Source organism: Capra hircus, chromosome 1 (assembly GCF_001704415.2).
Source record: "Capra hircus breed San Clemente chromosome 1, ASM170441v1, whole genome shotgun sequence".
Classification (NCBI taxonomy): domain Eukaryota; kingdom Metazoa; phylum Chordata; class Mammalia; order Artiodactyla; family Bovidae; genus Capra; species Capra hircus.
This window is the reverse complement of record NC_030808.1, coordinates 82,535,398-82,556,744: the sequence shown is the minus strand read 5'-3', so window position 1 is coordinate 82,556,744 and position 21,347 is coordinate 82,535,398. Positions and strand designations below refer to the sequence as shown.

The window sequence follows — 21,347 nt, the reverse complement described above, 5'->3', positions numbered from 1 at the left end:
CTCCCCTCTTTCACTTTCATCAAGAGGCTTTTTAGTTCCTCTTCACTTTCTGCCATAAGGGTGGTGTCATCTGCATATCTGAGGTGATTGATATTTCTCCCAGCAATCTTGATTCCAGCTTGTGCTTCTTCCAGCCCAGCGTTTCTCATGATGTACTCTGCATAGAAGTTAAATAAACAGGGTGACAATATACAGCGTTGACGTACTCCTTTTCCTATTTGGAACCAGTCTGTTGTTCCATGTCCAGTTCTAACTGTTGCTTCCTGACCTGCATACAAGTTTCTCAAGAGGCAGGTCACATGGTCTGGTATTCCCATCTCTCTCAGAATTTTCCACAGTTTATTGTGATCTACACAGTCAAAGGCTTTGGCATAGTCAATAAAGCAGAAATAGATATTTTTCTGGAATTCTCTTGCTTTCTCAATGATCCAGCAGATGTTGGCAATTTGATCTCTGGTTCCTCTGCCTTTTCTAAAACCAGCTTGAACATCTGGAATTTCATGGTTCATGTATTGCTGAAGCCTGGCTTGGAGAATTTTGAGCATTACTTTACTAGCGTGTGAGATGAGTGCAATTGTGCAGTAGTTTGAGCATTCTTTGGCATTGCCTTTCTTTGGGACTGGAATGAAAACTGACCTTTTCCAGTCTTGTGGCCATTGCTGAGTTTTCCAAATTTGCTGGCATATTGAGTGTAGCACTTTCACAGCATCATTCAGGATTTGAAATAGCTCAACTGGAATTCCATCACCTCCACTAGCTTTGTTTGTAGTGATGCTTTCTAAGGCCCACTTGACCTCACATTCCAGGATGTCTGGCTCTAGGTGAGTGATCACACCATTGTCATCTGGGTCATGAAGATCTTTTTTGTACAGTTCTTCTGTGTATTCTTGCCACCTCTTCTTAATATCTTCTGCTTCTGTTAGGTCCATACCATTTCTGTCCTTTATCGGGCCCATCTTTGCATGAAATGTTCTCTTGGTATCTCTAATTTTCTTGAAGAGATCTCTAGTCTTTTCCATTCTATTGTTTTCCTCAATGCAATTTCTTTGCATTGATCATTGAGGAAGGCTTTCTTATCTCTCCTTGCTATTCTTTGGAACTCTGCATTCAGATGCTTATATCCTTTCTTTTCTCTTTTGCTTTTCACTTCTCTTCTTTTCACAGCTATTTGTAAGGCCTCCTCAGACAGTCACTTTGCTTTTTTGCATTTATTTTCCAATGGGGATAATAATACAATGCATAGTAATACAATACATTTTGTAGGCTATTGTGAAGATTAACTGAAATCACAAAGGTCATCATTGGTGCAACATGTTTTCTGAGATTATATGTGTTTGAACACAAAGAGTTGGGTGGGAAGGAGAGAGAGAAAATAGCTTTTGCTAGGTACCTAGGCACAGTTTTAAGCACTTTCACAAGAACTTTTTTAAACCTCACAATCCAATAGCGGGAAAGCAGGGTGGGTAAAAGTTCAGAATTGGGCCAGACTGCATAGTTTCAAATACTCCCATTTTACAATAAGTATTAAGTAGGTAGGTAGTAGGTACATCGCTGGGAGAGTAAGTAGAGAAATTTGGATTAAAATCCAGGCTGACTCTAAGCAGTTTTGTCTTTAGTATGTCCCTTCAGGCAGTTCAAAATTTTTTGGCTGCCAGGGAGAGGTCTTGGATTTACTTATCCCATCACTATTTGAACTTTCCATGACTGATTTTAGTCCCTCCCTGGGAGTGGCTGATCTTTGCAAAAGACAAATCTAACTCCCTACTTGCTGCTGCTGCTAAGTCGCTTCAGTCGTGTCCGACTCTGTGCGACCCCATAGACGGCAGCCCACCAGGCTCCCCCCATCCCTGGGATTCTCTAGGCAAGAATACTGGAGTGGGTTGCCATTTCCTTCTCCAATGCATGAAAGTGAAAAGTCAAAGTGAAGTCGCTCAGTCATGTCTGATTCTTCGCGACCCCATGGACTGCAGCCAACCAGGCTCCTCCATCCATGGGATTTTTCAGGCAAGAGTACTTAAGTGGGGTGCCATTGCCTTACTCCCTACTTAGAATATTTCAATTCTTTTAGCGTTAACACCCAGTTTAATAGTTCTATATCTAATTTACATTATTTTCAAAGGCTACCTAATTTGTCTTTTTTTCCGTTTTTGTCCATGGTTTACTTCGGCGGGACCGAGTCTTTAATGTCAGTATTCTCAACCCTCAGCCAGCACTTCGCCTAGCACTCAGTATGCACTCAATAAATGCTTACTCAAAGTATGAATGAACCAAAGAATCGCGGAACACAGACGCGGAGACGGGCCGGCCTGGGAGTTCCAGAGTTCGGGAGGGGACAAGAGGCGGGCAGTCGCCGTCACATGATAAGGCGGGGTAAATCCCATGTGCTCCGCGGCGCCGGGCGCTGCTCCGCCCTCTGCGCCGGTCACGTGGGGCTGCCGGCTGCGCCTGCGGAGAAGCGGTGGCCGCCGAGCGGGATCCGTGCGGGGAGCCGGAAATGGTTGTGGACTACGTCTGTGCGGCTGCGTGGGGCTCGGCCGCGCGGACTGAAGGAGACTGAAGGTAAAGCCGCCATGTCCGGGCCCGACCCGGCCCCCCCACCCCCTCCCCCCGCATCCGCCGCCATCCGGGCCGGGATCGGCTACCCTGCGCCGCCGCCCCAGCGCCCTGGCCCCGCGGCCCAAGCCCGGGCCCCGGCCCGCCAGGGCCCGATCCCCGACCCACGTGTGCCCGGCCTGGCTCGGCCTGGCTGCTGGGTGGGGGTGGGGGAGCGCGGGGCCGGAATATGCGGTCCCCGCAGGCCGGGAGGGCGCCGGGTTTCCCGGCCGCTAAGTGCCACCTCGGCCCGACCCGAGGAGGCCTCGCGGGCGCAGGCACCGCGGCTCCCGGCCCGCCGCCCCCTCCCCCCTTTGCGGCCCGGCCGCCGGGAAGTGACACGTTGTTCTTTGGCACTGGCCGGCGCTGCGCAGGGAGGGCGCAGGGGAGGGAGGCGGCGGCGGCGGGCAGGGAGGAGCCCCCGGCCCCGCCCGCCCTCCGGGCCGACCCTCACTTGCTTCAGACCGGCTCTTCTTCGGCCGCCGCCCGCCTGGCCTTTTACGGCCCGACTGCCGCCTTTCCTGGCCTCCACTGCCGGGCGGCGGCAGGCCTCGCCTCTGGCCCCGCGTGGGTGCCTCCGCTGCTACCCACGGCAGGCGTGCCTCGTGTGCCCCTGGGCCAGGCCCCGAACCCGGTGTCCCCGGGTGGGGGGTGGGGACACCACGGCCGAAGCTGCTAGCTCCGTTTGTGATCCGGGAGCCTGGTGCCAGCGAGACCTGGAATTTCCGGTCTGGTTGGTCTTGGGCCCCGCGGAGCCAGGTTGATACCCCTCACCTCCCAACCCCAGGCCCTCGGATGCCCAGAACCTGTAGGCCGCACCGTGGATTTGTTCTTAACCGAGGGGGTGAGTGAAGGGCTGTTTCAGCAGATCGGGGGGTGGTTGGAGGTGGTGAGGGTTTGACAGAGTGTTGGTGGGGACATAAGCTGGGTCTTTAATGTTCCTTTACCCCCTTGGCGCCTCCCGGGGTCATTGTGGGACCCAGCCCTTGCTTCAACCCCTCCCCCACTCCATTTGCCTTAAGTTTGTGTCCCTTTCCTTTTCTGAGCCTCACTCTTTCCCAACAGGTGCTGGGGGGACCCTGATGTGGCACCAAATGAAATGAACAAAGCTCCACAGCCCACAGGCCCCCCACCTGCCCCATCCCCTGGACTCCCACAGGTAATTAGGGAGGAATTAACAGGGACTGGGGTGGGGGTTGGGGAGACCAGGCAGCCGGGTCAGGAACAGGTTCCAACCTCTGGATTTTCCCACCCCCTTCTGTGTCAGGGCAAAGTGCAGCTTCCTGCTGCCAAATTGAGACAGGGCCCCCAGGCTGTTCCCAGGGGCTGTCTTGGGGAGGGTGTATGTGGACTGTTGAGGCTCTTGCCACGGATCTGCTCCCCTTCATCAGCTTGAGTTTCTGCACCACCTGGGTTTCCCCTCTTGCTGAAATCTGGTCTCCCCCCTTCAGCCAGCGTTTCCCCCGGGGCAGACAGCACCGGTGGTGTTCAGTACGCCTCAAGCGACACAAATGAACACGCCTTCTCAGCCCCGCCAGGTGAGGGGCTGTGGGGAGGGGAGTAGGGGGCCTGGGTGGGAGCCATGTAAAGCTTAGGCCAGTTTGGGCCTAGGATGGAAACTCTGGAGGCCCTGTACCTGCCCCAGTTTCCTGACAGTTGCTATGTGTTCTTTCATGCGGCTCTGCACTTTGCACTGTTGATTACTCACGGTGGCTGGCCCCTCGGAGAGTATGTTGTTGGTGGGGATGGCATTGCTAGGGGTTCTGGTGCCTTGAGAACTGGGGGCAGCGCTTTGGGCCCTGCTGCCAACTCCTGCTTTCCTATTTCCTCCTTTTACTAGGAGGTCGCCATTGCTCCGTTCCTCATCCCTTCTTTCTCTTTGGAGTGTGGGAAGAGAAACATTCCAGCTGGTTCTTACCTTTCTCTATTCCTAAATTCTTCCTCACTAAATGGGAGCGGATTCTTGTCCTGCCTCCTCATTTTTTTCCCCCTCATCACCTTGGGGATAATTCTCTTCTTTCCTGTCCCCATGTGCTCTCAGGGAGGATTCAGGTCTCTGCAGGTAATACCCCTTTGCTAATCCTGGACTCTCTCCTGGTCTCACCCTTACCCTCCTCCCTAGTCAGGGGCTAGACACAGGGACTGGGGTTCCTCAGGGTGGGGACTTGTTGGTTGTCCAGGTCCTCAGTCTGAGGCTGACCAGTGCATGTTAGGGGCTAAATCTTGCATAGCGCGTATCTGGGAACTGGGAAAGTTGCATGTTAGCGGTTAGCTCCTCAGGACGTTAGGATGGTGCAGTGCATGCTGGGGAGTATGCTGCTGAAAAAGGCTTTACTTAGGCATGATGCATCTGGGTGTTAGGAAGCCTCTGCTGAAGGAAAGCGTGGAGGAGGTGACATGAGTATGCATGGCAGGGAGGGAGTAAATATACCGAGTGCAAAGTGTGTACCTGAGTTTGGAGGGCACACGTGAGTTCAGGAGGCCACTTAACCATCAGTTGGTCAAGTGAGTCTTGGCAGTGTTGGTCCCATGTTCCAAAGCCCCTGGTACTTCTCTCCAGACTAGAGACATAGTGGAATGGCCATTTTGCTGTCCACTTCCTCCCCTGCCCAGTGCCAACTGCCTTCCTCCCTCCTGACAGCACTTCTACCCTAGCCGGGCCCAGCCCCCGAGCAGTGCAGCCTCCCGAGTGCAGAGTGCAGCCCCTGCCCGCCCTGGCCCAGCTGCCCATGTCTACCCTGCTGGATCCCAAGTAATGATGATCCCTTCCCAGATCTCCTACCCAGCCTCCCAGGGGGCCTACTACATCCCTGGACAGGTGAGGCTGGAGGCTTGGGTACTGAAGCCACACAACCTTGTCCCTGCTCCCCCACCTCCCCCAACCCAGATCCTCCAGTCCCATCTCTCCTCTAGAGGTGGGACTTTCTTCTGGTCATTGCCCAGAGTTGGCTTGTCCTGTCTTGCCCTGCATTCTCTTTGTAGTCTGATGTGGTATTCATAGCTCCCTCAACTCCTTCTCTCCCCTCCTTATCCCCCATCCCCTCCATCAGGGCCGTTCCACATATGTTGTCCCGACACAGCAGTATCCTGTGCAGCCGGGAGCCCCAAGCTTCTACCCAGGTGCAAGCCCTACAGAGTTTGGGACCTACGGTAAGCGGGGTCTGAAGTCGGAGAGTGAGTCCCAGGGAGCATTTAAACTTGCCTAATTTCTAGGACCCTTCCCAGGCCTGTCTCTTGCTCTAAAAATGATAGCGGTAGTCAGGATTGGTGCTTAATATGTAACTGGTATTGGGGGGTGGTGGGGAGAGGATTTTACACTATTGTTGAGAGTTGTAGAGTCCTCCCCACATCAAGGAATATAGTTCAGGTGCTAGTTTGAGGACCTGTCAGTAAATATTCCCTGACACTTGTTCCATGGTTGGGGGGAGCCCATGTAACATGGATTTGGGAGGTTTCTGTAGCTGTTTTTCATTTATATTCTAGGAAAGGATTAGTCTGTTCTTTATGGCAGTGGTTTCCAAAATTTTTTGACCATCAGGAAAAATTTTGAGTATGTACTTCTAATACGTGTATGTTTTTGTTTGTTATACGTATGCATAATTTAAACAAATAACAATGTTGCTTGTCAAAAACAAGTGGAGGTTATGGATGATATTAAAGAATGTATCCCATTTTGGAGACCATTGCTTTAAGGAATTTTCCTCATCCTGGGCCTGGTTCATAATGTTACTTTTTGTTTCCTTGCCCCTTAGCAGAGGGCTGGAGACTGGAATTGGACTCAGGTTGAATGGAACAGGGTTGGCAAATCTGTTTTTATCATTCCCAGCCAAAGACCTGATTCTGTTTCAGGTTAAGTAGTTGCTGCTCTCTAAGAGTATATGTGTGTGTTTGCTGGGGGTGGGATGCATCCATGTTACCTTACGGGGTAGAAGAGGAACAGACATAGTAGCTGGTGTGTGGTGGGGAAGGAGTGCCTGCCTACAAGGGGTGTGTGTGTCAGTGTTAGGAATTCTTGTAAACGCAGTTCAGACTGGTTCCCCAGCTTTGACAGACACCTAATTCCCTTGGGGAGGAGGAGGGTGGGGCAGGGTAAGGGGCCGGCTATGGGTGATGAGAGGTTCTCCGGGGGCTGGGAGGCATTTGTGCTCAAGCAGGCATTTGTTTGTGGTTGGGCCCTGACCCTGCCACTATTCTTCCTTTCCTTGTCCCCCCCTCCCCCAAGCTGGCGCTTACTACCCAGCGCAGGGTGTGCAGCAGTTTCCCACTGGTGTGGCTCCCCCACCTGTTCTGATGAACCAGCCACCCCAGATTGCTCCCAAGAGGGAGCGGAAGACGGTGAGTAGCAGCAAGGGGTTGTAGGACATCTGGGAAAGCAAGGATCAAGGTCAGGCACTTTGTGGGTCAGGGAGCAGGAAGTTGAGGGAGATCTTCACCTGAGAGTAGGCAGAGAATGGGGATGTGCGAAATGCTCAGGTTGTTCTTAAGGTACTACGATTTCAGTATGGAAGAAGCTCACTAGAAGATTGAAGTGTCTGGTAGGGAAATTCTTGAGAGACCTGGGTTCTCTGTCCATAATATCTAAGTTTGGTTTTGGGTTTCTGGTGGCTTGCCTTGAAAATGGTTTGTTTTCTGTGTCCCCACCCCCCAGTCCTGGAAGCTCTTGAGGCCTCCGCCCCTGCTCAGTCCTCAAGCCCTGGGCGTGGTGCCCAGAATAGGGTGCCAGGGCTGGGGAAGCCGCTGAGTCACCCTGGCTCCACCCACTGGATCTGGGCCCTGCCCCCAGAGATCAGGCAGACTAGCCACAAGTGAGCCGGATGGGTGCTAGATGGGGGTCCTGGGCCCTCAGGCATGCAGCCACTTCTTGGGGACTGTTGGGGCAGGGATAAGGGAGGGAGGGGCATTGTGATGTACGTGTCTGCTCTGTGAGGTCAAGAGTGTCTTAGGGGTGGGGGCCAGGGCAGAGACTACAAGAGCTGCCGGATGGGTTGACAGTAGAACTCACAGGGTTTCTGGCACCCACCCACCTGCTTCCCAGTAGGGGGTGGGGGGGTTGGCTTGGAGTCTCAGGAGTGGGGCAGGGTGGAGAGGTGGGCTGCTCCTGTTTCCCACTTATCCCGTAGCTTTTTTTCCCCAGATCCGAATTCGAGACCCAAACCAAGGAGGGAAGGATATCACGGAGGAGATCATGTCTGGGGCCCGTACTGCCTCCACACCCACCCCTCCCCAGGTACTGTCTGTCCTTTGAGTGATGCCCTGACTGGGATGGCTGTTCTTCCCTGGATTCCCAGGTCCCTTGATCTTTTTCTTCAAATAAGGCACTTATTTCCCTGCTTTCCTGGATTTCTAGGCAGCTAAAGTAGAAATGGCTGTAGCAGGGTTGTGGGACTCTTCAGGGCAAACTTGGTAACCCTTTGTGTTCTGCAGACGGGAGGCGGTCTGGAGCCTCAGGCTAATGGGGAGACACCCCAGGTTGCTGTCGTCGTCCGGCCAGGTAAGTAAGCAGGTGGGGCCTGGCTTTTATGGGGAAAAGGAGTGTTGAAAATGCCAAGGAAGTAGAGTGACTTGAACTGGGTGTCAGAGAAGAATGACTTAGGTCTCAAGTATAGTAGTATTTAAGGGCAGATTGGATTTTGAGTGGGAATGAAAAAGACCTAGGGGGAGAAGACTGGTATGTGTAGGAGGGGCTATTAGGTTGGGAATGCTTGGCTGGGAGGAGGAACAACAATCACAGGGAAGGGCTTGCCTCTGATTACCTGTTCTTCCTATGGTGCAGATGACCGGTCGCAGGGAGCAATCAGTGGGGAGCGGCCAGGGCTGCCTGGCCCGGAGCACAGCCCTTCAGAATCCCAGCCTTCGTCACCTTCTCCGACCCCGTCACCACCCCCAGTCTTGGAACCGGGGTCTGAGCATAATCTCGCAGTCCTCTCTGTTCCTGGGGACACAATGACAACAGGGATGATACAGACCTCTGTAGAAGAATCAACCCCCACGCCCCCTGAAAGTGGGGAGCCATGTTGCCTCTCTCCAGAACCCACTCCCCTCGCTGAACCCATATTGGAAGTAGAAGTGACGCTGAGCAAACCGGTTCCAGAATCTGAGTTCTCTTCCAGTCCTCTCCAGGTTCCCAGCCCCCTGGCATCTCACAAGGTGGAAATTCTTCCTGAGCCTAATGGCACAGTGCCATCTGAGAATTTGGAACCAGAGGTGGAGTCAAGCCCAGAGCTTGCCCCTCTCCCTCCTCCAGCTCGTCCCTCCGAATCCCCCATGCCTATTGCTCCAACTGCCCAACCTGAGGAGCTACTCAACGGAGCCCCTTCACCACCACCTGTGGACTTAAGCCCAGTCAGTGAACCAGAGGAACAGGCCAAGGAGGCTACAGTGTCAGTGACTCCCCCAACTGTCCTTTCTGCTACCCCAGCTGTGCCTCCTCCAGTGGCTTCCCCTGCTCAGGAGGAGGACGTGGAGGAGGAGGAAGAAGAGGAAGAGGAAGGAGAAGCTGAGGGTGAGAAGGGAGGAGAGGAACCTCTCCCCCCTGAGAGCACCCCTGTCCCAGCCCAGCTATCCCAGAATTTGGAGGTGGCAGTAGCCACCCAAGGTAAGGTGCTACTGGATGGTGGAGGTAGGGCAGCCTGGGTGTGGTTTTTTCCTTTGTTGATGGGTGAGCTCTTGGGCCATTGTGTCTGGGTCATAGAAGCCCTGCAATGGAACTCTCAAGGGCTAGATTGAGGAATTGGAAGTTGAGAGAGGATGTGACAAAAAAAGGGAATATTGTACAGTGACTTCTTTTTATTTTTCCCAGAGGTTGGGGTACTCCTTAAGTTATTCTCACTCCTCCCCCCCAAATAGTGGCAGTGTCTGTGCCAAAGAGGAGACGGAAAATTAAGGAGCTCAATAAGAAGGAGGCTGTAGGAGACCTTCTAGATGCCTTCAAGGAGGTAAGGGAGCAGAATGTGGAAGGAGCAGGGCAGAGTGTGGGTGTGGAACAGTGGAGACAGTACAACCAAAACGGAATGTGCAATGGTTCCAGGCGAACCCAGGGGCACCAGAAGCGGAAAACCAGCCTCCTGTAGGCAGCAATCCCAGCCCAGAGCCTGAGGGCAGCAGTGTGGCCCTGCGGTCTGAGGAAGGAGAGGAGACCTGGGAGTCAAAGGAGGACAAGATTCAAAATGCAGAGAACATCCAGCCGGGGGAACAGAAATATGAATATAAGTCAGGTATGTGGAAAGAAGGGGTGAGAGGGTTGAATATGCTTGTCAGGACCCAGGAGAGAGCAGTGTGATTGCTTCATCCTGTCTTCCTTGTAGATCAGTGGAAGCCTCTAAACCTTGAGGAGAAAAAGCGTTATGACCGAGAGTTCCTGCTTGGCTTTCAGTTCATCTTTGCCAGTATGCAGAAGCCTGAGGGATTGCCCCACATCAGTGATGTGGTGTTGGATAAGGTTGGTAGGCCTGAGGGAGAGTTTATGCTGGTTGGCTGACTGAGGAGGAGCCAGAGGTCCTGAAAGAGTGGTCAGTAGCTAGCCCTGTCTTGTTTCTGATACCTTTTCTGTCTTTTTCACAGGCCAATAAAACACCATTGCGACCGCTGGACCCCTCTAGACTTCAGGGCATAAATTGTGGCCCAGACTTCACTCCATCCTTTGCCAACCTTGGCCGACCAGCCCTTAGCAACCGTGGGCCCCCGAGGGGTGGGCCAGGTGGGGAGCTGCCCCGAGGGCCGGTGAGTGGGACTGGCAAGGGACGTGCTGGGGGTGTTGGCCCCAGTAGCTCATTGAGGGGTGGGGAGAAGTCTGCCCTGGAGATGTAGGCAATGGTGGTCGTTGTGCTGACTGGTTCCCTGTCTTTTGTCCCCGCTCCTTGCTTAGCAGGCTGGCCTGGGACCCCGGCGATCTCAGCAGGGCCCCCGAAAGGAGCCACGCAAGATCATTGCCACAGTGTCAATGACCGAAGATATAAAGCTAAACAAAGCAGAAAAGGCCTGGAAACCCAGTAGCAAGCGGACAGCGGCTGATAAGGACCGAGGAGAAGAGGATGCTGATGGCAGCAAAACCCAGGTACCTGCAGGTTGTGCCTTGGTCTCCAGTTTTCTTCAAGGTCTACCCTCTGAGCCAGGATGACCTCTGCCTCTGGCCATTCTCATCACTAGCACCTATCCGAGTCCCCGTGGCCCTCCCCCACTCCCTGCAGCCCCTGAACACGTCACTGGATTCTATGACTTCTCTGTTCCCTCTCTTCTCCAGGACCTGTTCCGCAGGGTGCGCTCCATCTTGAATAAGCTGACACCCCAGATGTTCCAGCAGCTGATGAAGCAAGTGACGCAGCTAGCCATTGATACCGAGGAACGTCTCAAAGGGGTCATTGACCTCATCTTCGAGAAGGCCATTTCAGAACCCAACTTCTCCGTGGCCTATGCCAACATGTGCCGCTGCCTCATGGCGGTTAGTTTCCACCATTCTCTAAGCTTTGTGGTCTAGTTCTTACTTCTCATCCTAAGCCTCTGAGTCCAGCTTCTTGGTTCTCCTCCATCCTATGCTGGTGGTGGCAGCCGGAAGGAGGCAGAGCCGGGCCAGAGGTCTTCAGGGGTCACGTAGTTGAAGACTTTTGGAGGGTTTTCCTTGCCCTGCTCTCGACTGGTCTGAATGTGACGTTCTCTTTGACGTACAGCTGAAAGTGCCCACTACAGAAAAGCCAACAGTGACTGTGAACTTCCGAAAACTGTTGTTAAATCGATGTCAGAAGGAGTTTGAAAAAGACAAAGATGATGATGAGGTTTTTGAGAAGAAGCAAAAAGAGATGGATGAAGCTGCTACGGTGAGAGAAATTCCACTCCCAGTTCCGCTGCTTCACCCAGTTGCTCCTCAGCTGCAGAAGTGGGAGTGGGGATAGTGGTGTTTGGGGGGTTCTCTGCCTTAGAATGTGAGTGCTTGTTGCTAGGTTTAGGAATCCAGGTAGTAGAGGGAAGGTTTTAACTGAGTGGCTGGTGTCTTTTTGATGTGACCGCTGTCCTATGACCGACAGGCAGAGGAACGGGGGCGCCTGAAAGAAGAGCTGGAAGAGGCTCGAGACATAGCCCGGCGGCGCTCGTTAGGCAATATCAAGTTTATCGGGGAGCTGTTCAAACTGAAGATGTTAACAGAGGCAATCATGCATGACTGTGTGGTTAAACTACTAAAGAACCATGATGAAGAGTCCCTTGAATGCCTTTGTCGTCTGCTCACCACCATTGGCAAAGACCTGGACTTTGAGAAGGCCAAGGTAGGGGTCCTGGGGTACGGGTGAGGCAGGCTGAAGCACGTGGGGTCTGCCGCACACTGACCAGAACCCTTCTCGGCTGTTGTGTCGGCATGGCACTGTGTGCCCCTGAGCTGCAGTGGTAGGGCTGAAAGCCTGAGGAGCGGTGGGGTCTGTATCTGCAGGTGACCTTGATCCCTTTGCTTCTTGCTAGCCCCGGATGGATCAGTATTTCAACCAGATGGAAAAAATCATTAAGGAAAAGAAGACTTCATCCCGGATCCGCTTTATGCTGCAGGACGTGCTGGATCTGCGAAAGGTGTGTGTTCCCTCTTTTCCACTGTCAGTCTGCTGCCTCTGACCCCACAGCCCCCACTTCCTGACACTGGTCTGGTCTTCTCTGATGTAATTACCCTGTGACTGGCTTGTCCCACAGAGCAACTGGGTGCCACGCCGAGGGGACCAGGGTCCCAAGACAATTGACCAAATCCACAAGGAAGCTGAGATGGAGGAGCATCGGGAGCACATAAAAGTGCAGCAGCTAATGGCCAAGGGCAGTGACAAGCGTCGAGGTGGCCCTCCAGGCCCACCCATCAGTGAGTTTGAGGCTGGGACTGAGGGGGGGGACAGTGTGAGGGGTTATGCTTTCCAATGATGACTTCTTATTAGTGCCACGTGTCTGGGCCACTGAGACCCCGTGATGGAACTGAGGATCTGAGGAAGGGAGGCTGGTGGCAGCTCCCCGGAACAGAGTTGCTGGGACTTACTTATCATTCCAGTGTGCTTTCCTTGCTGTTCCAGGCCGTGGCCTTCCACTTGTGGATGATGGTGGCTGGAACACAGTACCCATCAGCAAGGGCAGCCGCCCTATTGACACTTCTCGACTCACCAAGATCACAAAGGTAGGGGTGTATATGTTGGAAGGGATGATGGTTCGTGATGGGAGAATAAAAGAGTGGTCAGACGGGCCTTAAGCATAGGCTTGGATCTTAGTCCCCTTGCTTCCTGAAGTTGGGAAGGTGACAACTTGAGTTTTCCCCCTTAGACCAATTAGTTAGATTACTGGGCAGGACTGCCATCTCTAGGGAGTGAGTTCACATTGGTCTGAACCAGTGATCAGCACCCTGACATGTGTACCAAATCCAACCATTCTGTACTTCTATATACCCACAAGCTATAAGTGAGAATTTTCTACATTTTTTTAATGGTTGGAGGAAAAAAGTGATACTTTGTGACAATTATTTTTATAAAATGTAAATTTCAGTGTCTATAAGGTTCTGGCACAGAGCCACAGTCCTGCCTTGTGAGTGCTGTGTGTGACTGCCCCTGTGCTTCAGTGGCAGAGTCAGCTAGTTGAAACTGTATGGTCTGTAAAGCCTGAAATATTTACTGGTCTAGGGTGTTTGTGGCTCTGTGTGGTAGGGGCTGGCTGGGGGCTTTGACTGGATCAGACCCATGACTCTCCACTCGCTTTCCTTCCTCAGCCTGGCTCCATTGATTCTAATAACCAGCTGTTTGCACCTGGAGGCCGATTGAGCTGGGGCAAGGGTAGCAGTGGAGGCTCAGGAGCCAAGCCCTCTGATGCAGGTATGGAGGCCACCGTCACTGTGGTTTTTCAGCTCTCTTGAGGGCAGAGCCTTGTCTGTATGGGAGGCTTTCACTGCATAGTGGTTGGATCATAGAGGTGGTGCGTACTCGGGACTGGGGACTGAACTACCTTAGTGCCAGAACTAGGACCAGGTGTCTTTAATCTGAGTTTTCTGCTTCCCCAGCATCAGAAGCTGCTCGTCCAGCTACTAGTACCTTGAATCGCTTCTCAGCCCTTCAACAAACAGTGCCAACAGAAAGCACAGATAACAGACGAGTGGTGCAGAGGTGAGGTTTCCTTGGTGTCTCTGTTCATCACACTGAGAGTGCTCACTGGGTTTTGGCTGCTAACACAGGAATTCTTAACACCTGTAATGCTCAGAGCTCCTGACTGAGTTGGGGTGTATTCCTGCTGCCAGGAACAAGGCCAGACAGTTGCTCAGCGTGTTTGATAGTCAAAACTGGAGTGCACCTGGGCGGTACAGGTGAGAGACGATGTGCCTATCTTCTAGGAGTAGCTTGAGCCGGGAGCGAGGTGAGAAAGCTGGGGACCGGGGAGACCGCCTAGAGCGGAGTGAACGGGGAGGTGACCGTGGTGACCGGCTTGATCGCGCCCGGACACCCGCCACCAAGCGGAGCTTCAGCAAGGAAGTGGAGGAACGGAGTAGAGAGCGGCCCTCTCAGCCTGATGGACTGCGCAAGGCAGCTAGCCTCACGGAGGATCGGGACCGCGGGCGGGAAGCTGGTAAGGGGCCAGGGGAGGGGAAGAGAAGAATGTGGGTTGGTTTGGGACCAACCAGTCCGCAGACCGTGTCTTTAGGGCTTCAGACCCTGTTTGCTAGGAAGACTGGAACTGATGAATCTGTGATATGTTTTTCTCTGCTCAGTGAAGCGAGAAGCTGCCCTCCCCCCGGTGAGTCCCCCGAAGGCTGCGCTCTCTGAAGAGGAGCTGGAGAAGAAGTCCAGGGCCATCATTGAGGAGTACCTCCATCTCAATGACATGAAGGTAAGCTGTGAGAGCGGTCTGAGTGAGGGATGACAGGGTGGATGGGAAGGGGCATGTGCTGACAGGCAGGGGTGGAGGGTCTGAGCCACACAGTGACTGGCCTCCCTTCTGTGCTCTGCGCCCCCACAGGAGGCAGTGCAGTGCGTGCAGGAGCTGGCCTCGCCCTCCCTGCTCTTTATCTTTGTACGGCATGGCATCGAGTCCACGCTGGAGCGCAGCGCCATCGCGCGGGAGCACATGGGCCGGCTGCTGCACCAGCTGCTCTGTGCCGGGCACCTCTCCACTGCTCAGTACTACCAAGGGTATGATTGGCCTCTGCAGGCCTCCCGTTCTTACCTTCTTATATCTTTCTTTCCTTCGTAGGACCTGTGAACCTTGAATAAGAGTGTAGGCTCCTCAGCCATTCTGGTCAACATAAGTTTTGGCGTGGTTGGGGGTGAGCTGTCTAAGGAGAAGAAGGTGGCCTTAGTGTGAGATAGGGCTTCCCTGAATCCACCTGCAATGCAGGAGACCCCAGTTCGATTCCTGGGTCAGGAAGATCTGCTGGAGAAAGGGATAGGCTACCCACTCCAGTATTCTTGGGTTTACCTTGTGGCTCAACTGGTAAAGAATCTGCTTGCAAAGCGGGAGACCTGGGTTCAGTCCCTGGGTTGGGAAAATCCCCTGGAGAAGGGAAAGGCTACTCACTCCAGGATTCTGGCCTGGAGAATTCCATGGACCTTATAGTCTGTGGGGTCACAAAGAGTCGAACACACCTGAGTGACTTTCACTTAGTGTGAGATAATTGCCCCGTGTTTAGGAAATGTTCCTGAGGAGGGTCCTGCAGTTGATGCCTTTAGTCATGCCTTTGTTGCCTCAAAAGGAGGGCAACAAAGGAGTGCAGGCTTGTCTTAGAAGGTCCTGACTTTGAATTCCCTATGCAGGCTATATGAAATTCTAGAGTTGGCTGAAGACATGGAAATTGACATCCCTCATGTGTGGCTCTACCTAGCAGAATTGATAACGCCCATTCTGCAGGAAGGTGGGGTGCCAATGGGGGAGCTGTTCAGGTAAGCCCCCTCTGGTGGAATTGAGGGGAGGTAAAAATAAGAAGGAGAGAGAAAGGAGGTGTGGTGGGTCAGAGCCCTGGATTTAGGAACTGATGGGCTAGTATGTTGAGAGTGTGTGGGAGGCTAATTTAACAACAGAATGTTTATCTTATAGGGAAATAACAAAACCTCTGAGACCCCTGGGCAAGGCTGCTTCCCTGTTGCTGGAGATCCTGGGGCTCCTGTGCAAAAGCGTGGTGAGTGAGCCTTTCAGAGGTGGTTTGTTTAGAATGTCTCTTCCCACCATGTGGTTTGGGGTGCTGGTGGTGACCCTGAAGCCTCATGGTCCTTTGGCAGGATGGTGGTGCTGGGTTGGTACCTGGGAGGGAAAATGGTGAGGCTGGCACTCTTGCTCAGACCAGTTCCTATAGTAGGTTCTGGCCAAGGCTGGAGGAGAATGAGAATCTAAGGCCCTCTGGAGAAGGAAATGGCCATCCACTCCAGTATTCTTGCCTGGAAAATCCCATGGACGGAGGAGCCTGGCAGCTACAGTATGGGGTGGCAAAGAGTTGGACAGAACTCAGCAACTGAGCACAAGGTCCTAGGCCTTTGATTGATGAGTTAATTCATTCAGCTAGCCTCTTTTAGAACATTGACCACATACTGGGCAAAGTACTGTGAAACTGCAAAGGGGTGTCTGTTTGATGATGTTCAGGACAAAAACTGCTTTATTAAAATTGACTAGCAAATACAAAGGTGAAATGACTGGAAGGGCAAGTTGACTGTGGTATTTAGTGATGGTGAGATGTCAGGAAGTACAGTTTTAAAAGAGTTCAGCTCTGGAACACGGAGGAGTCTTTGAATCAGAGAGGACTTGTCCTTTCATATTCTTTTAGGTAAAAATGTATACCAGATAGTTTCTAAGAAGTATAGAGTAATAATTCAAAAGAAAAAATATATTGATCTAGTAGTATTTCATTGACTCCAAGGTGCCATGGATTTTGTGACATTTATGCACTGCTAAGAAAGAAAAAACTTAGTCTTATTTTAAAAATGTGGTATGTCAGCTGTGAGACAACTCGATTTTAATGGTGTTAAGATGGACATTTTTAAAGTCCATGAAGTACTTTTGTCAAGAGTGGATGACATCATCCTGATTATGTTGTTGTAAAACTGCGATGGCTTCAGAATCTGTTGCCCTTTAGAGAAAATGAACTCGAAACACTGCCGTTTTCTGATTTGCGTTGGGGTTACATCTGCTTCTAAATTTTTCTGGACTTGGGAGCTGAATACTTGTTAGAAGTTGTTCTTTCCCATAAGCATTTGTTACTTGGAATAATGAAAAACTAAACTGTTTTAGAAAGAGAAATGTAGATGAGTGTGGAAGGCTTGGATGAGGTGTTTTGATTTGGTCATTTACCTTTTGTGGTCCAGTAATTCTCTGAGAGTCCTGTGACCTAGCTGACATTTTCCGAGAGGCTCTCAGGCCATCTTCTGAGTCTCATAGCGCTGTGGTAGGTAACTTCTCGTGACTGGATGGTTATTTGACTGATGTCTTTGGTCGGTACTAGACTGTGGCCATGGGTGCACTGTTTCCATGCAGTATCTTAACATCCTGAGCTGCTTGCAGGTGTCTGGTGAGATTACAGTATACATTTGTTAGATGATATCTGTGAAGCTATTAGATTCTTGGAGAGAACGAGAGCTGTCTACTGAGTTGGTCTAATGTTTTCCAGGGTCCTAAGAGGGTGGGGACGCTGTGGCGAGAGGCTGGACTCAGCTGGAAGGAATTTCTGCCTGAAGGCCAGGATGTCAGTGCCTTTGTCACTGCGCAGGTTTGTGACCGGACTTGGGTGGACTCTAGCACTTGGGTGGACTCTAGCACTTGGGGCCGGCCAGTCCTCTTCTCTTCTGTTACCTCGTGTGATGCATTTACCTCCCGAACATGGGCCTTTCTGCTTGCAGAAGGTGGAGTATACCCTGGGAGAGGAGTCAGAAGCCCCAGGCCAGAGGTTGCTCTCCTTCGAGGAGCTGCGCAGGCAGCTGGAGAAGCTGCTGCAGGAGGGCAGCAGTAACCAGCGGGTGTTTGACTGGATAGAGGTATGTTTCTCCTTGAGACTGGTGTGGAGAGAGAGAGAGAAGGTGGTGCTTGGTGGGGGCAACAAGAATGGAGCCTTCCAGGCATAATTTAGAACTTTTGAGCCATTTGTTTCTCTTTCTCCTGCTCAGGCCAACCTGAACGAGCAGCAGGTGACATCCAACACATTAGTTCGAGCCCTCATGACAACTGTCTGCTATTCTGCAATTATCTGTAAGAGGAGCCAGGGAGTTGGTGGGGCAAGGGTGGGTGGTTTTGGTCTTTACCTCTAGTTCTGAACCAGGCTGAGGGTGCATTATTCTGCTTACCCTGTCTTTCTCCCTATAGTTGAGTCTTCTCTCCGAGTGGATGTTGCAGTGCTGAAAGCACGAGCGAAACTGCTACAGAAATACCTATGTGACGAACAGAAGGAGCTGCAGGCGCTCTATGCTCTCCAGGCCCTTGTAGTGACCTTAGACCAGCCCCCTAGTAAGAACCAGGCCACGGGGATGGTGAGGGTGGGTGGGCTGGAGGAACTACTAGACTGTAGGGGGCAATGGTGGAAAGGGTCTCAACTGAAGAAAAGTGAGTGGCCCCTGGAGAGCAAAATATTCTCATGGTTGAGTCCTTTTCTCTCCAACACTGTTTCCTTACTGACAAGTGGAAGGAGTTAGCCTTGGCCTTGAAGGTTAATTGACTGCCTATTTTGTGCTTCCCCAATGGCTCAGTAGGTAAAGAATTTGCCTAGCAATGCAGGAGACATGGGTTCGATCCCTGGGTGGGGAAGATCCCCTGGAGGAGGAAATGGTAACCACTCCAATATTCTTGCTGGGATAATCCAACGGCCAGGAGAGTCTGGAGGGCTACAGAGTGTGGTGTCACAAAGAGACACGACTGAGTGACTAAGGTTGTACTCCTGCCACACACTGTGTACCAGGGCATTGGAGTTGGGGTATTAGCAGTGATTAAGTCAAACATAGTTCCCACATGATCATGAAGTTGGGTAAGTGTTGGAAGATGGGTCCTGCAGGATACTCTGGGAGAATTTACCTAGTCAGAGGGAATGAGTGGGAATTGACCCATGGGGACTTAAATGACAAAGGGGAAAGGGGAGACTTATATGTATATGAACTGTATATGTAAAGGGAGGCCTTGAGGTTGAAAACATGATACAAGGTAAAAAAGGAAGGCCAGTGTGGAAGAGCACAGCAGCCAGTTGTACGTGAGGCAAGTGCGTTGGAGAGATGGATGTGGCCAGGTCATGTAGGGCTCTGTAAACCATGGGATGAGTTTGGGACTTTAGCCTAAGGATAGGAAAGTTGGCCTTTGTGGAATTTTAAGCAAGGATTTTAAAAATTCTTTTTTAGTGTATAGATCATCCTGGCCATTAGTGGGAAGAGTGATTTGGAGTGGGGTGAATGTGGCTAGATCGGCTGATCGAGGCATGTTGGTAGTGGCTCAGCCTCTCTGGTGGAAATGGGGATGGGAGAGGGGTGGGCAGATTTAAGACACACCAGCCTGGGGATAGGGTGATAGATTGGAAGTCATATATGACTCCTAGGATGGTTTTAACAGGTGAGATGATAGTAGGGACCACTGGATCAAGTTGAGTTTGGTCATACTGAGTTTGTGGTCCTGGTGGGGATGATCAGAGATGTCAGTCAGGTAGGTAGTAGGTCAGGGTATCTGATTTGGAGAGGAAGAGGTCAGGGCTTAAAGGCCCATTTCTTGAGGCACAGGGCATATTTGGAGAGGGAAATGGTCTATAATGCTAGATGCTGCTTGAACAGATCTGAAAATTAGGGCCTCTGGTATGTGAAAACATGGGGCTACCCTGGTAGAAACAGTATTTGGTAAAGCAGGGGGCAGGATCTGGATTGGAAAGGACAGGGTAATACTCCCCTGAATCAGGAAGTAAACAGCAAGTGCAGACAGATTTTTTAAAAATACTTTTATTGTTTGATTTGGCTGAGCCAAGTCTTAGTTCTGGCTTGTGGGATCTAGTTCCCTGGCCAAGGATTGAACCCAGGCCGATTGCATTGGGAGCATGGCAGTCTTAGCCTTTGGATCACCAGGGACGTCCCTAGAAGAAATGTTTGAATTCAGCTAATCCCTTGTCAAAAGACAAATCTTTTGTTTGTCTGTGAAGAGATAGTAGGTGTTAAAAGGAGGCTTTTAGTGTTCAGGTGGGAGAAGCTTGGGCTTATAAATATGGGGCAGAGTGATGGATCCATTGATTGTGTAGAGTCACTGGGATACGTATGCATGGGGTTTGGAAAACAAGTTTGGGATAAGTGATCAGTTGCTGCCATTGCTGAGGGATAGAGGTTGGAGGCTATCTGTCCATAGCCTCGGTTGTGGCTTTGAGGGTGTGTGCCTGAGGAACATCCTGGCTTGCAGTTTCTCTTAGATGGTCAGTCGGTGTTTCACGAGGCCTGGACTCTAGATTCTATGCTGTATTCAAAAGAAATGTAATCAACTTCTCAACCTCCTTTTGCTTTTAAGAATGTACTGTTTTCTTTGGAAAGACTGGCAGTGCATGTGGGGAATGGAATAGATTATGTTCTGGGTTGTACAAGTGCTTTGGAAGGCTGACTGAAAGCTCCGGGCGAGGGAGAAGCAGAGCAGAGAGGGTGCTTGAATTGAGCCTAAAGGAATTCACTAGGAAGGTGATAAAAGGTGACAAGAGAAACAATGTTCCTGGCAAAGCATACATCACACGTCAGAGTGTCAAGGCCAGAGAGGGGGTGGATATATGTTCAGGAGATGTGTGGAAAGTAAGAGAAAATTAGGGTCAAGTTTGTCAGAATTTGTAAAATGGGGCCAGAGGTGGGATTAGTGAATGTTCCAGGCTATACCCTTGACTTTTGTGAGAGATATATCTCAGCCTTTTGTGATGCCTCAAATTCAGGAGTACCAATTCTGCAGGGAGAAGCTTGAAGCTGCTGAGGTGAGGCTGGGCAGGTTTGTACCTTTTGGCCAAGTGACTCATTCTTGCGAACCAGTGTGTTAGATCATGAGATTAGCATGGTGTCAGAGACCTAGTCACTCTGGAATGGCCAGACACACAAATGTCAGCATGTCAGGGCCTTGTTTCAACAGTGGCGCTTAGGGGTGGGATTCCTGGATGGTGGGATGGGGTGCTTATGGACAGCATGCCTCTAACTGCTGTTCTGCCTGCTTGCAGACCTGCTTGGGATGTTCTTCGACGCGCTGTATGACGAGGACGTGGTGAAGGAGGACGCCTTCTACAGCTGGGAGAGTAGCAAGGACCCTGCTGAGCAGCAGGGCAAGGGCGTGGCCCTAAAGTCTGTCACGACTTTTTTCAAGTGGCTTCGTGAGGCGGAGGAGGAGGAGTCTGACCACAACTGAGGGTGGGTGGGGCCGGGGACTTGGAGCCCCATGGACACTCGGATGGCCAAGCCAGCCGCCTGGACTGCAAGGGGGGTGCGGCAGCAGCGGCGGCGGTGGCAGTGGGTGCCTGTAGTGCGATGTTGTCTGAGCTAATAAAGTGGCTGAAGAGGCAGGATGGCTTGGGGCTGCCTGGGGCCCCCCCTCCAGATGCTGCCAGGTGTCCCTTTCCTCCCCCCGGGGCACAGAGATATATTATATATAAAGTCTTGAAATTTGGTGTGTCTTGGGGGGGGCACCACCGCCTGCCCCTGGGGTCCTTTTTTATTTTCTGAAAATCACTCTTGGGACTGCCGTCCTCGCTGCTGGGGGCATATGCCCCAGCCCCTGCACCACCCCTGCTGCCTGGGCAGGGGGAAGGGGGGGCACGGTGCCTGTAATTATTAAACATGAATTCAATTACGCTCACTGCCTCT

At 51.8% G+C, this 21,347-nt stretch overlaps 1 protein-coding gene across 7 annotated transcripts; it reads left to right on the top strand.

The window, feature by feature from the left end:
* Nucleotides 2,393-21,339, top strand: EIF4G1 (eukaryotic translation initiation factor 4 gamma 1). Of its 7 annotated transcripts, none has more exons than XM_013964061.2 (34): nucleotides 2,393-2,559; nucleotides 3,380-3,436; nucleotides 3,658-3,751; nucleotides 4,044-4,130; nucleotides 4,634-4,654; nucleotides 5,234-5,410; nucleotides 5,643-5,742; nucleotides 6,815-6,927; nucleotides 7,727-7,819; nucleotides 8,017-8,083; nucleotides 8,366-9,187; nucleotides 9,439-9,527; nucleotides 9,620-9,806; nucleotides 9,897-10,030; nucleotides 10,153-10,311; nucleotides 10,460-10,645; nucleotides 10,832-11,029; nucleotides 11,256-11,402; nucleotides 11,610-11,846; nucleotides 12,037-12,141; nucleotides 12,259-12,418; nucleotides 12,624-12,724; nucleotides 13,307-13,409; nucleotides 13,595-13,697; nucleotides 13,922-14,154; nucleotides 14,297-14,415; nucleotides 14,545-14,717; nucleotides 15,339-15,464; nucleotides 15,619-15,700; nucleotides 17,180-17,278; nucleotides 17,409-17,543; nucleotides 17,673-17,754; nucleotides 17,869-18,009; nucleotides 20,708-21,339. In XM_013964061.2, exons 3-34 carry the CDS (start codon nucleotides 3,692-3,694, stop codon nucleotides 20,890-20,892), a joined length of 4,824 nt encoding a protein of 1,607 aa, XP_013819515.2. In that variant the 5' UTR covers nucleotides 2,393-2,559; nucleotides 3,380-3,436; nucleotides 3,658-3,691; the 3' UTR covers nucleotides 20,893-21,339. The 7 variants fall into 7 exon arrangements, with proteins under 7 accessions (XP_013819515.2, XP_013819520.2, XP_017902608.1 ...); XM_018047119.1 differs by having other exon boundaries at nucleotides 2,428-2,559; nucleotides 10,457-10,645; XM_013964066.2 differs by lacking the exon at nucleotides 4,634-4,654.

What these genes read in the sequence shown, in the direction of transcription:
- EIF4G1 (XM_018047119.1), top strand. Translation starts at nt 3,692, where the DNA reads ATGAACAAAGCTCCACAGCCCACAGGCCCCCCACCTGCCCCATCCCCT. An exon ending in GAAATATGAATATAAGTCAG is followed by an intron (nt 9,807 to 9,896) that starts GTATGTGGAAAG and finishes TCTTCCTTGTAG; the next exon opens with ATCAGTGGAAGCCTCTAAAC. An exon ending in GTGCCTTTGTCACTGCGCAG is followed by an intron (nt 17,279 to 17,408) that starts GTTTGTGACCGG and finishes TTCTGCTTGCAG; the next exon opens with AAGGTGGAGTATACCCTGGG.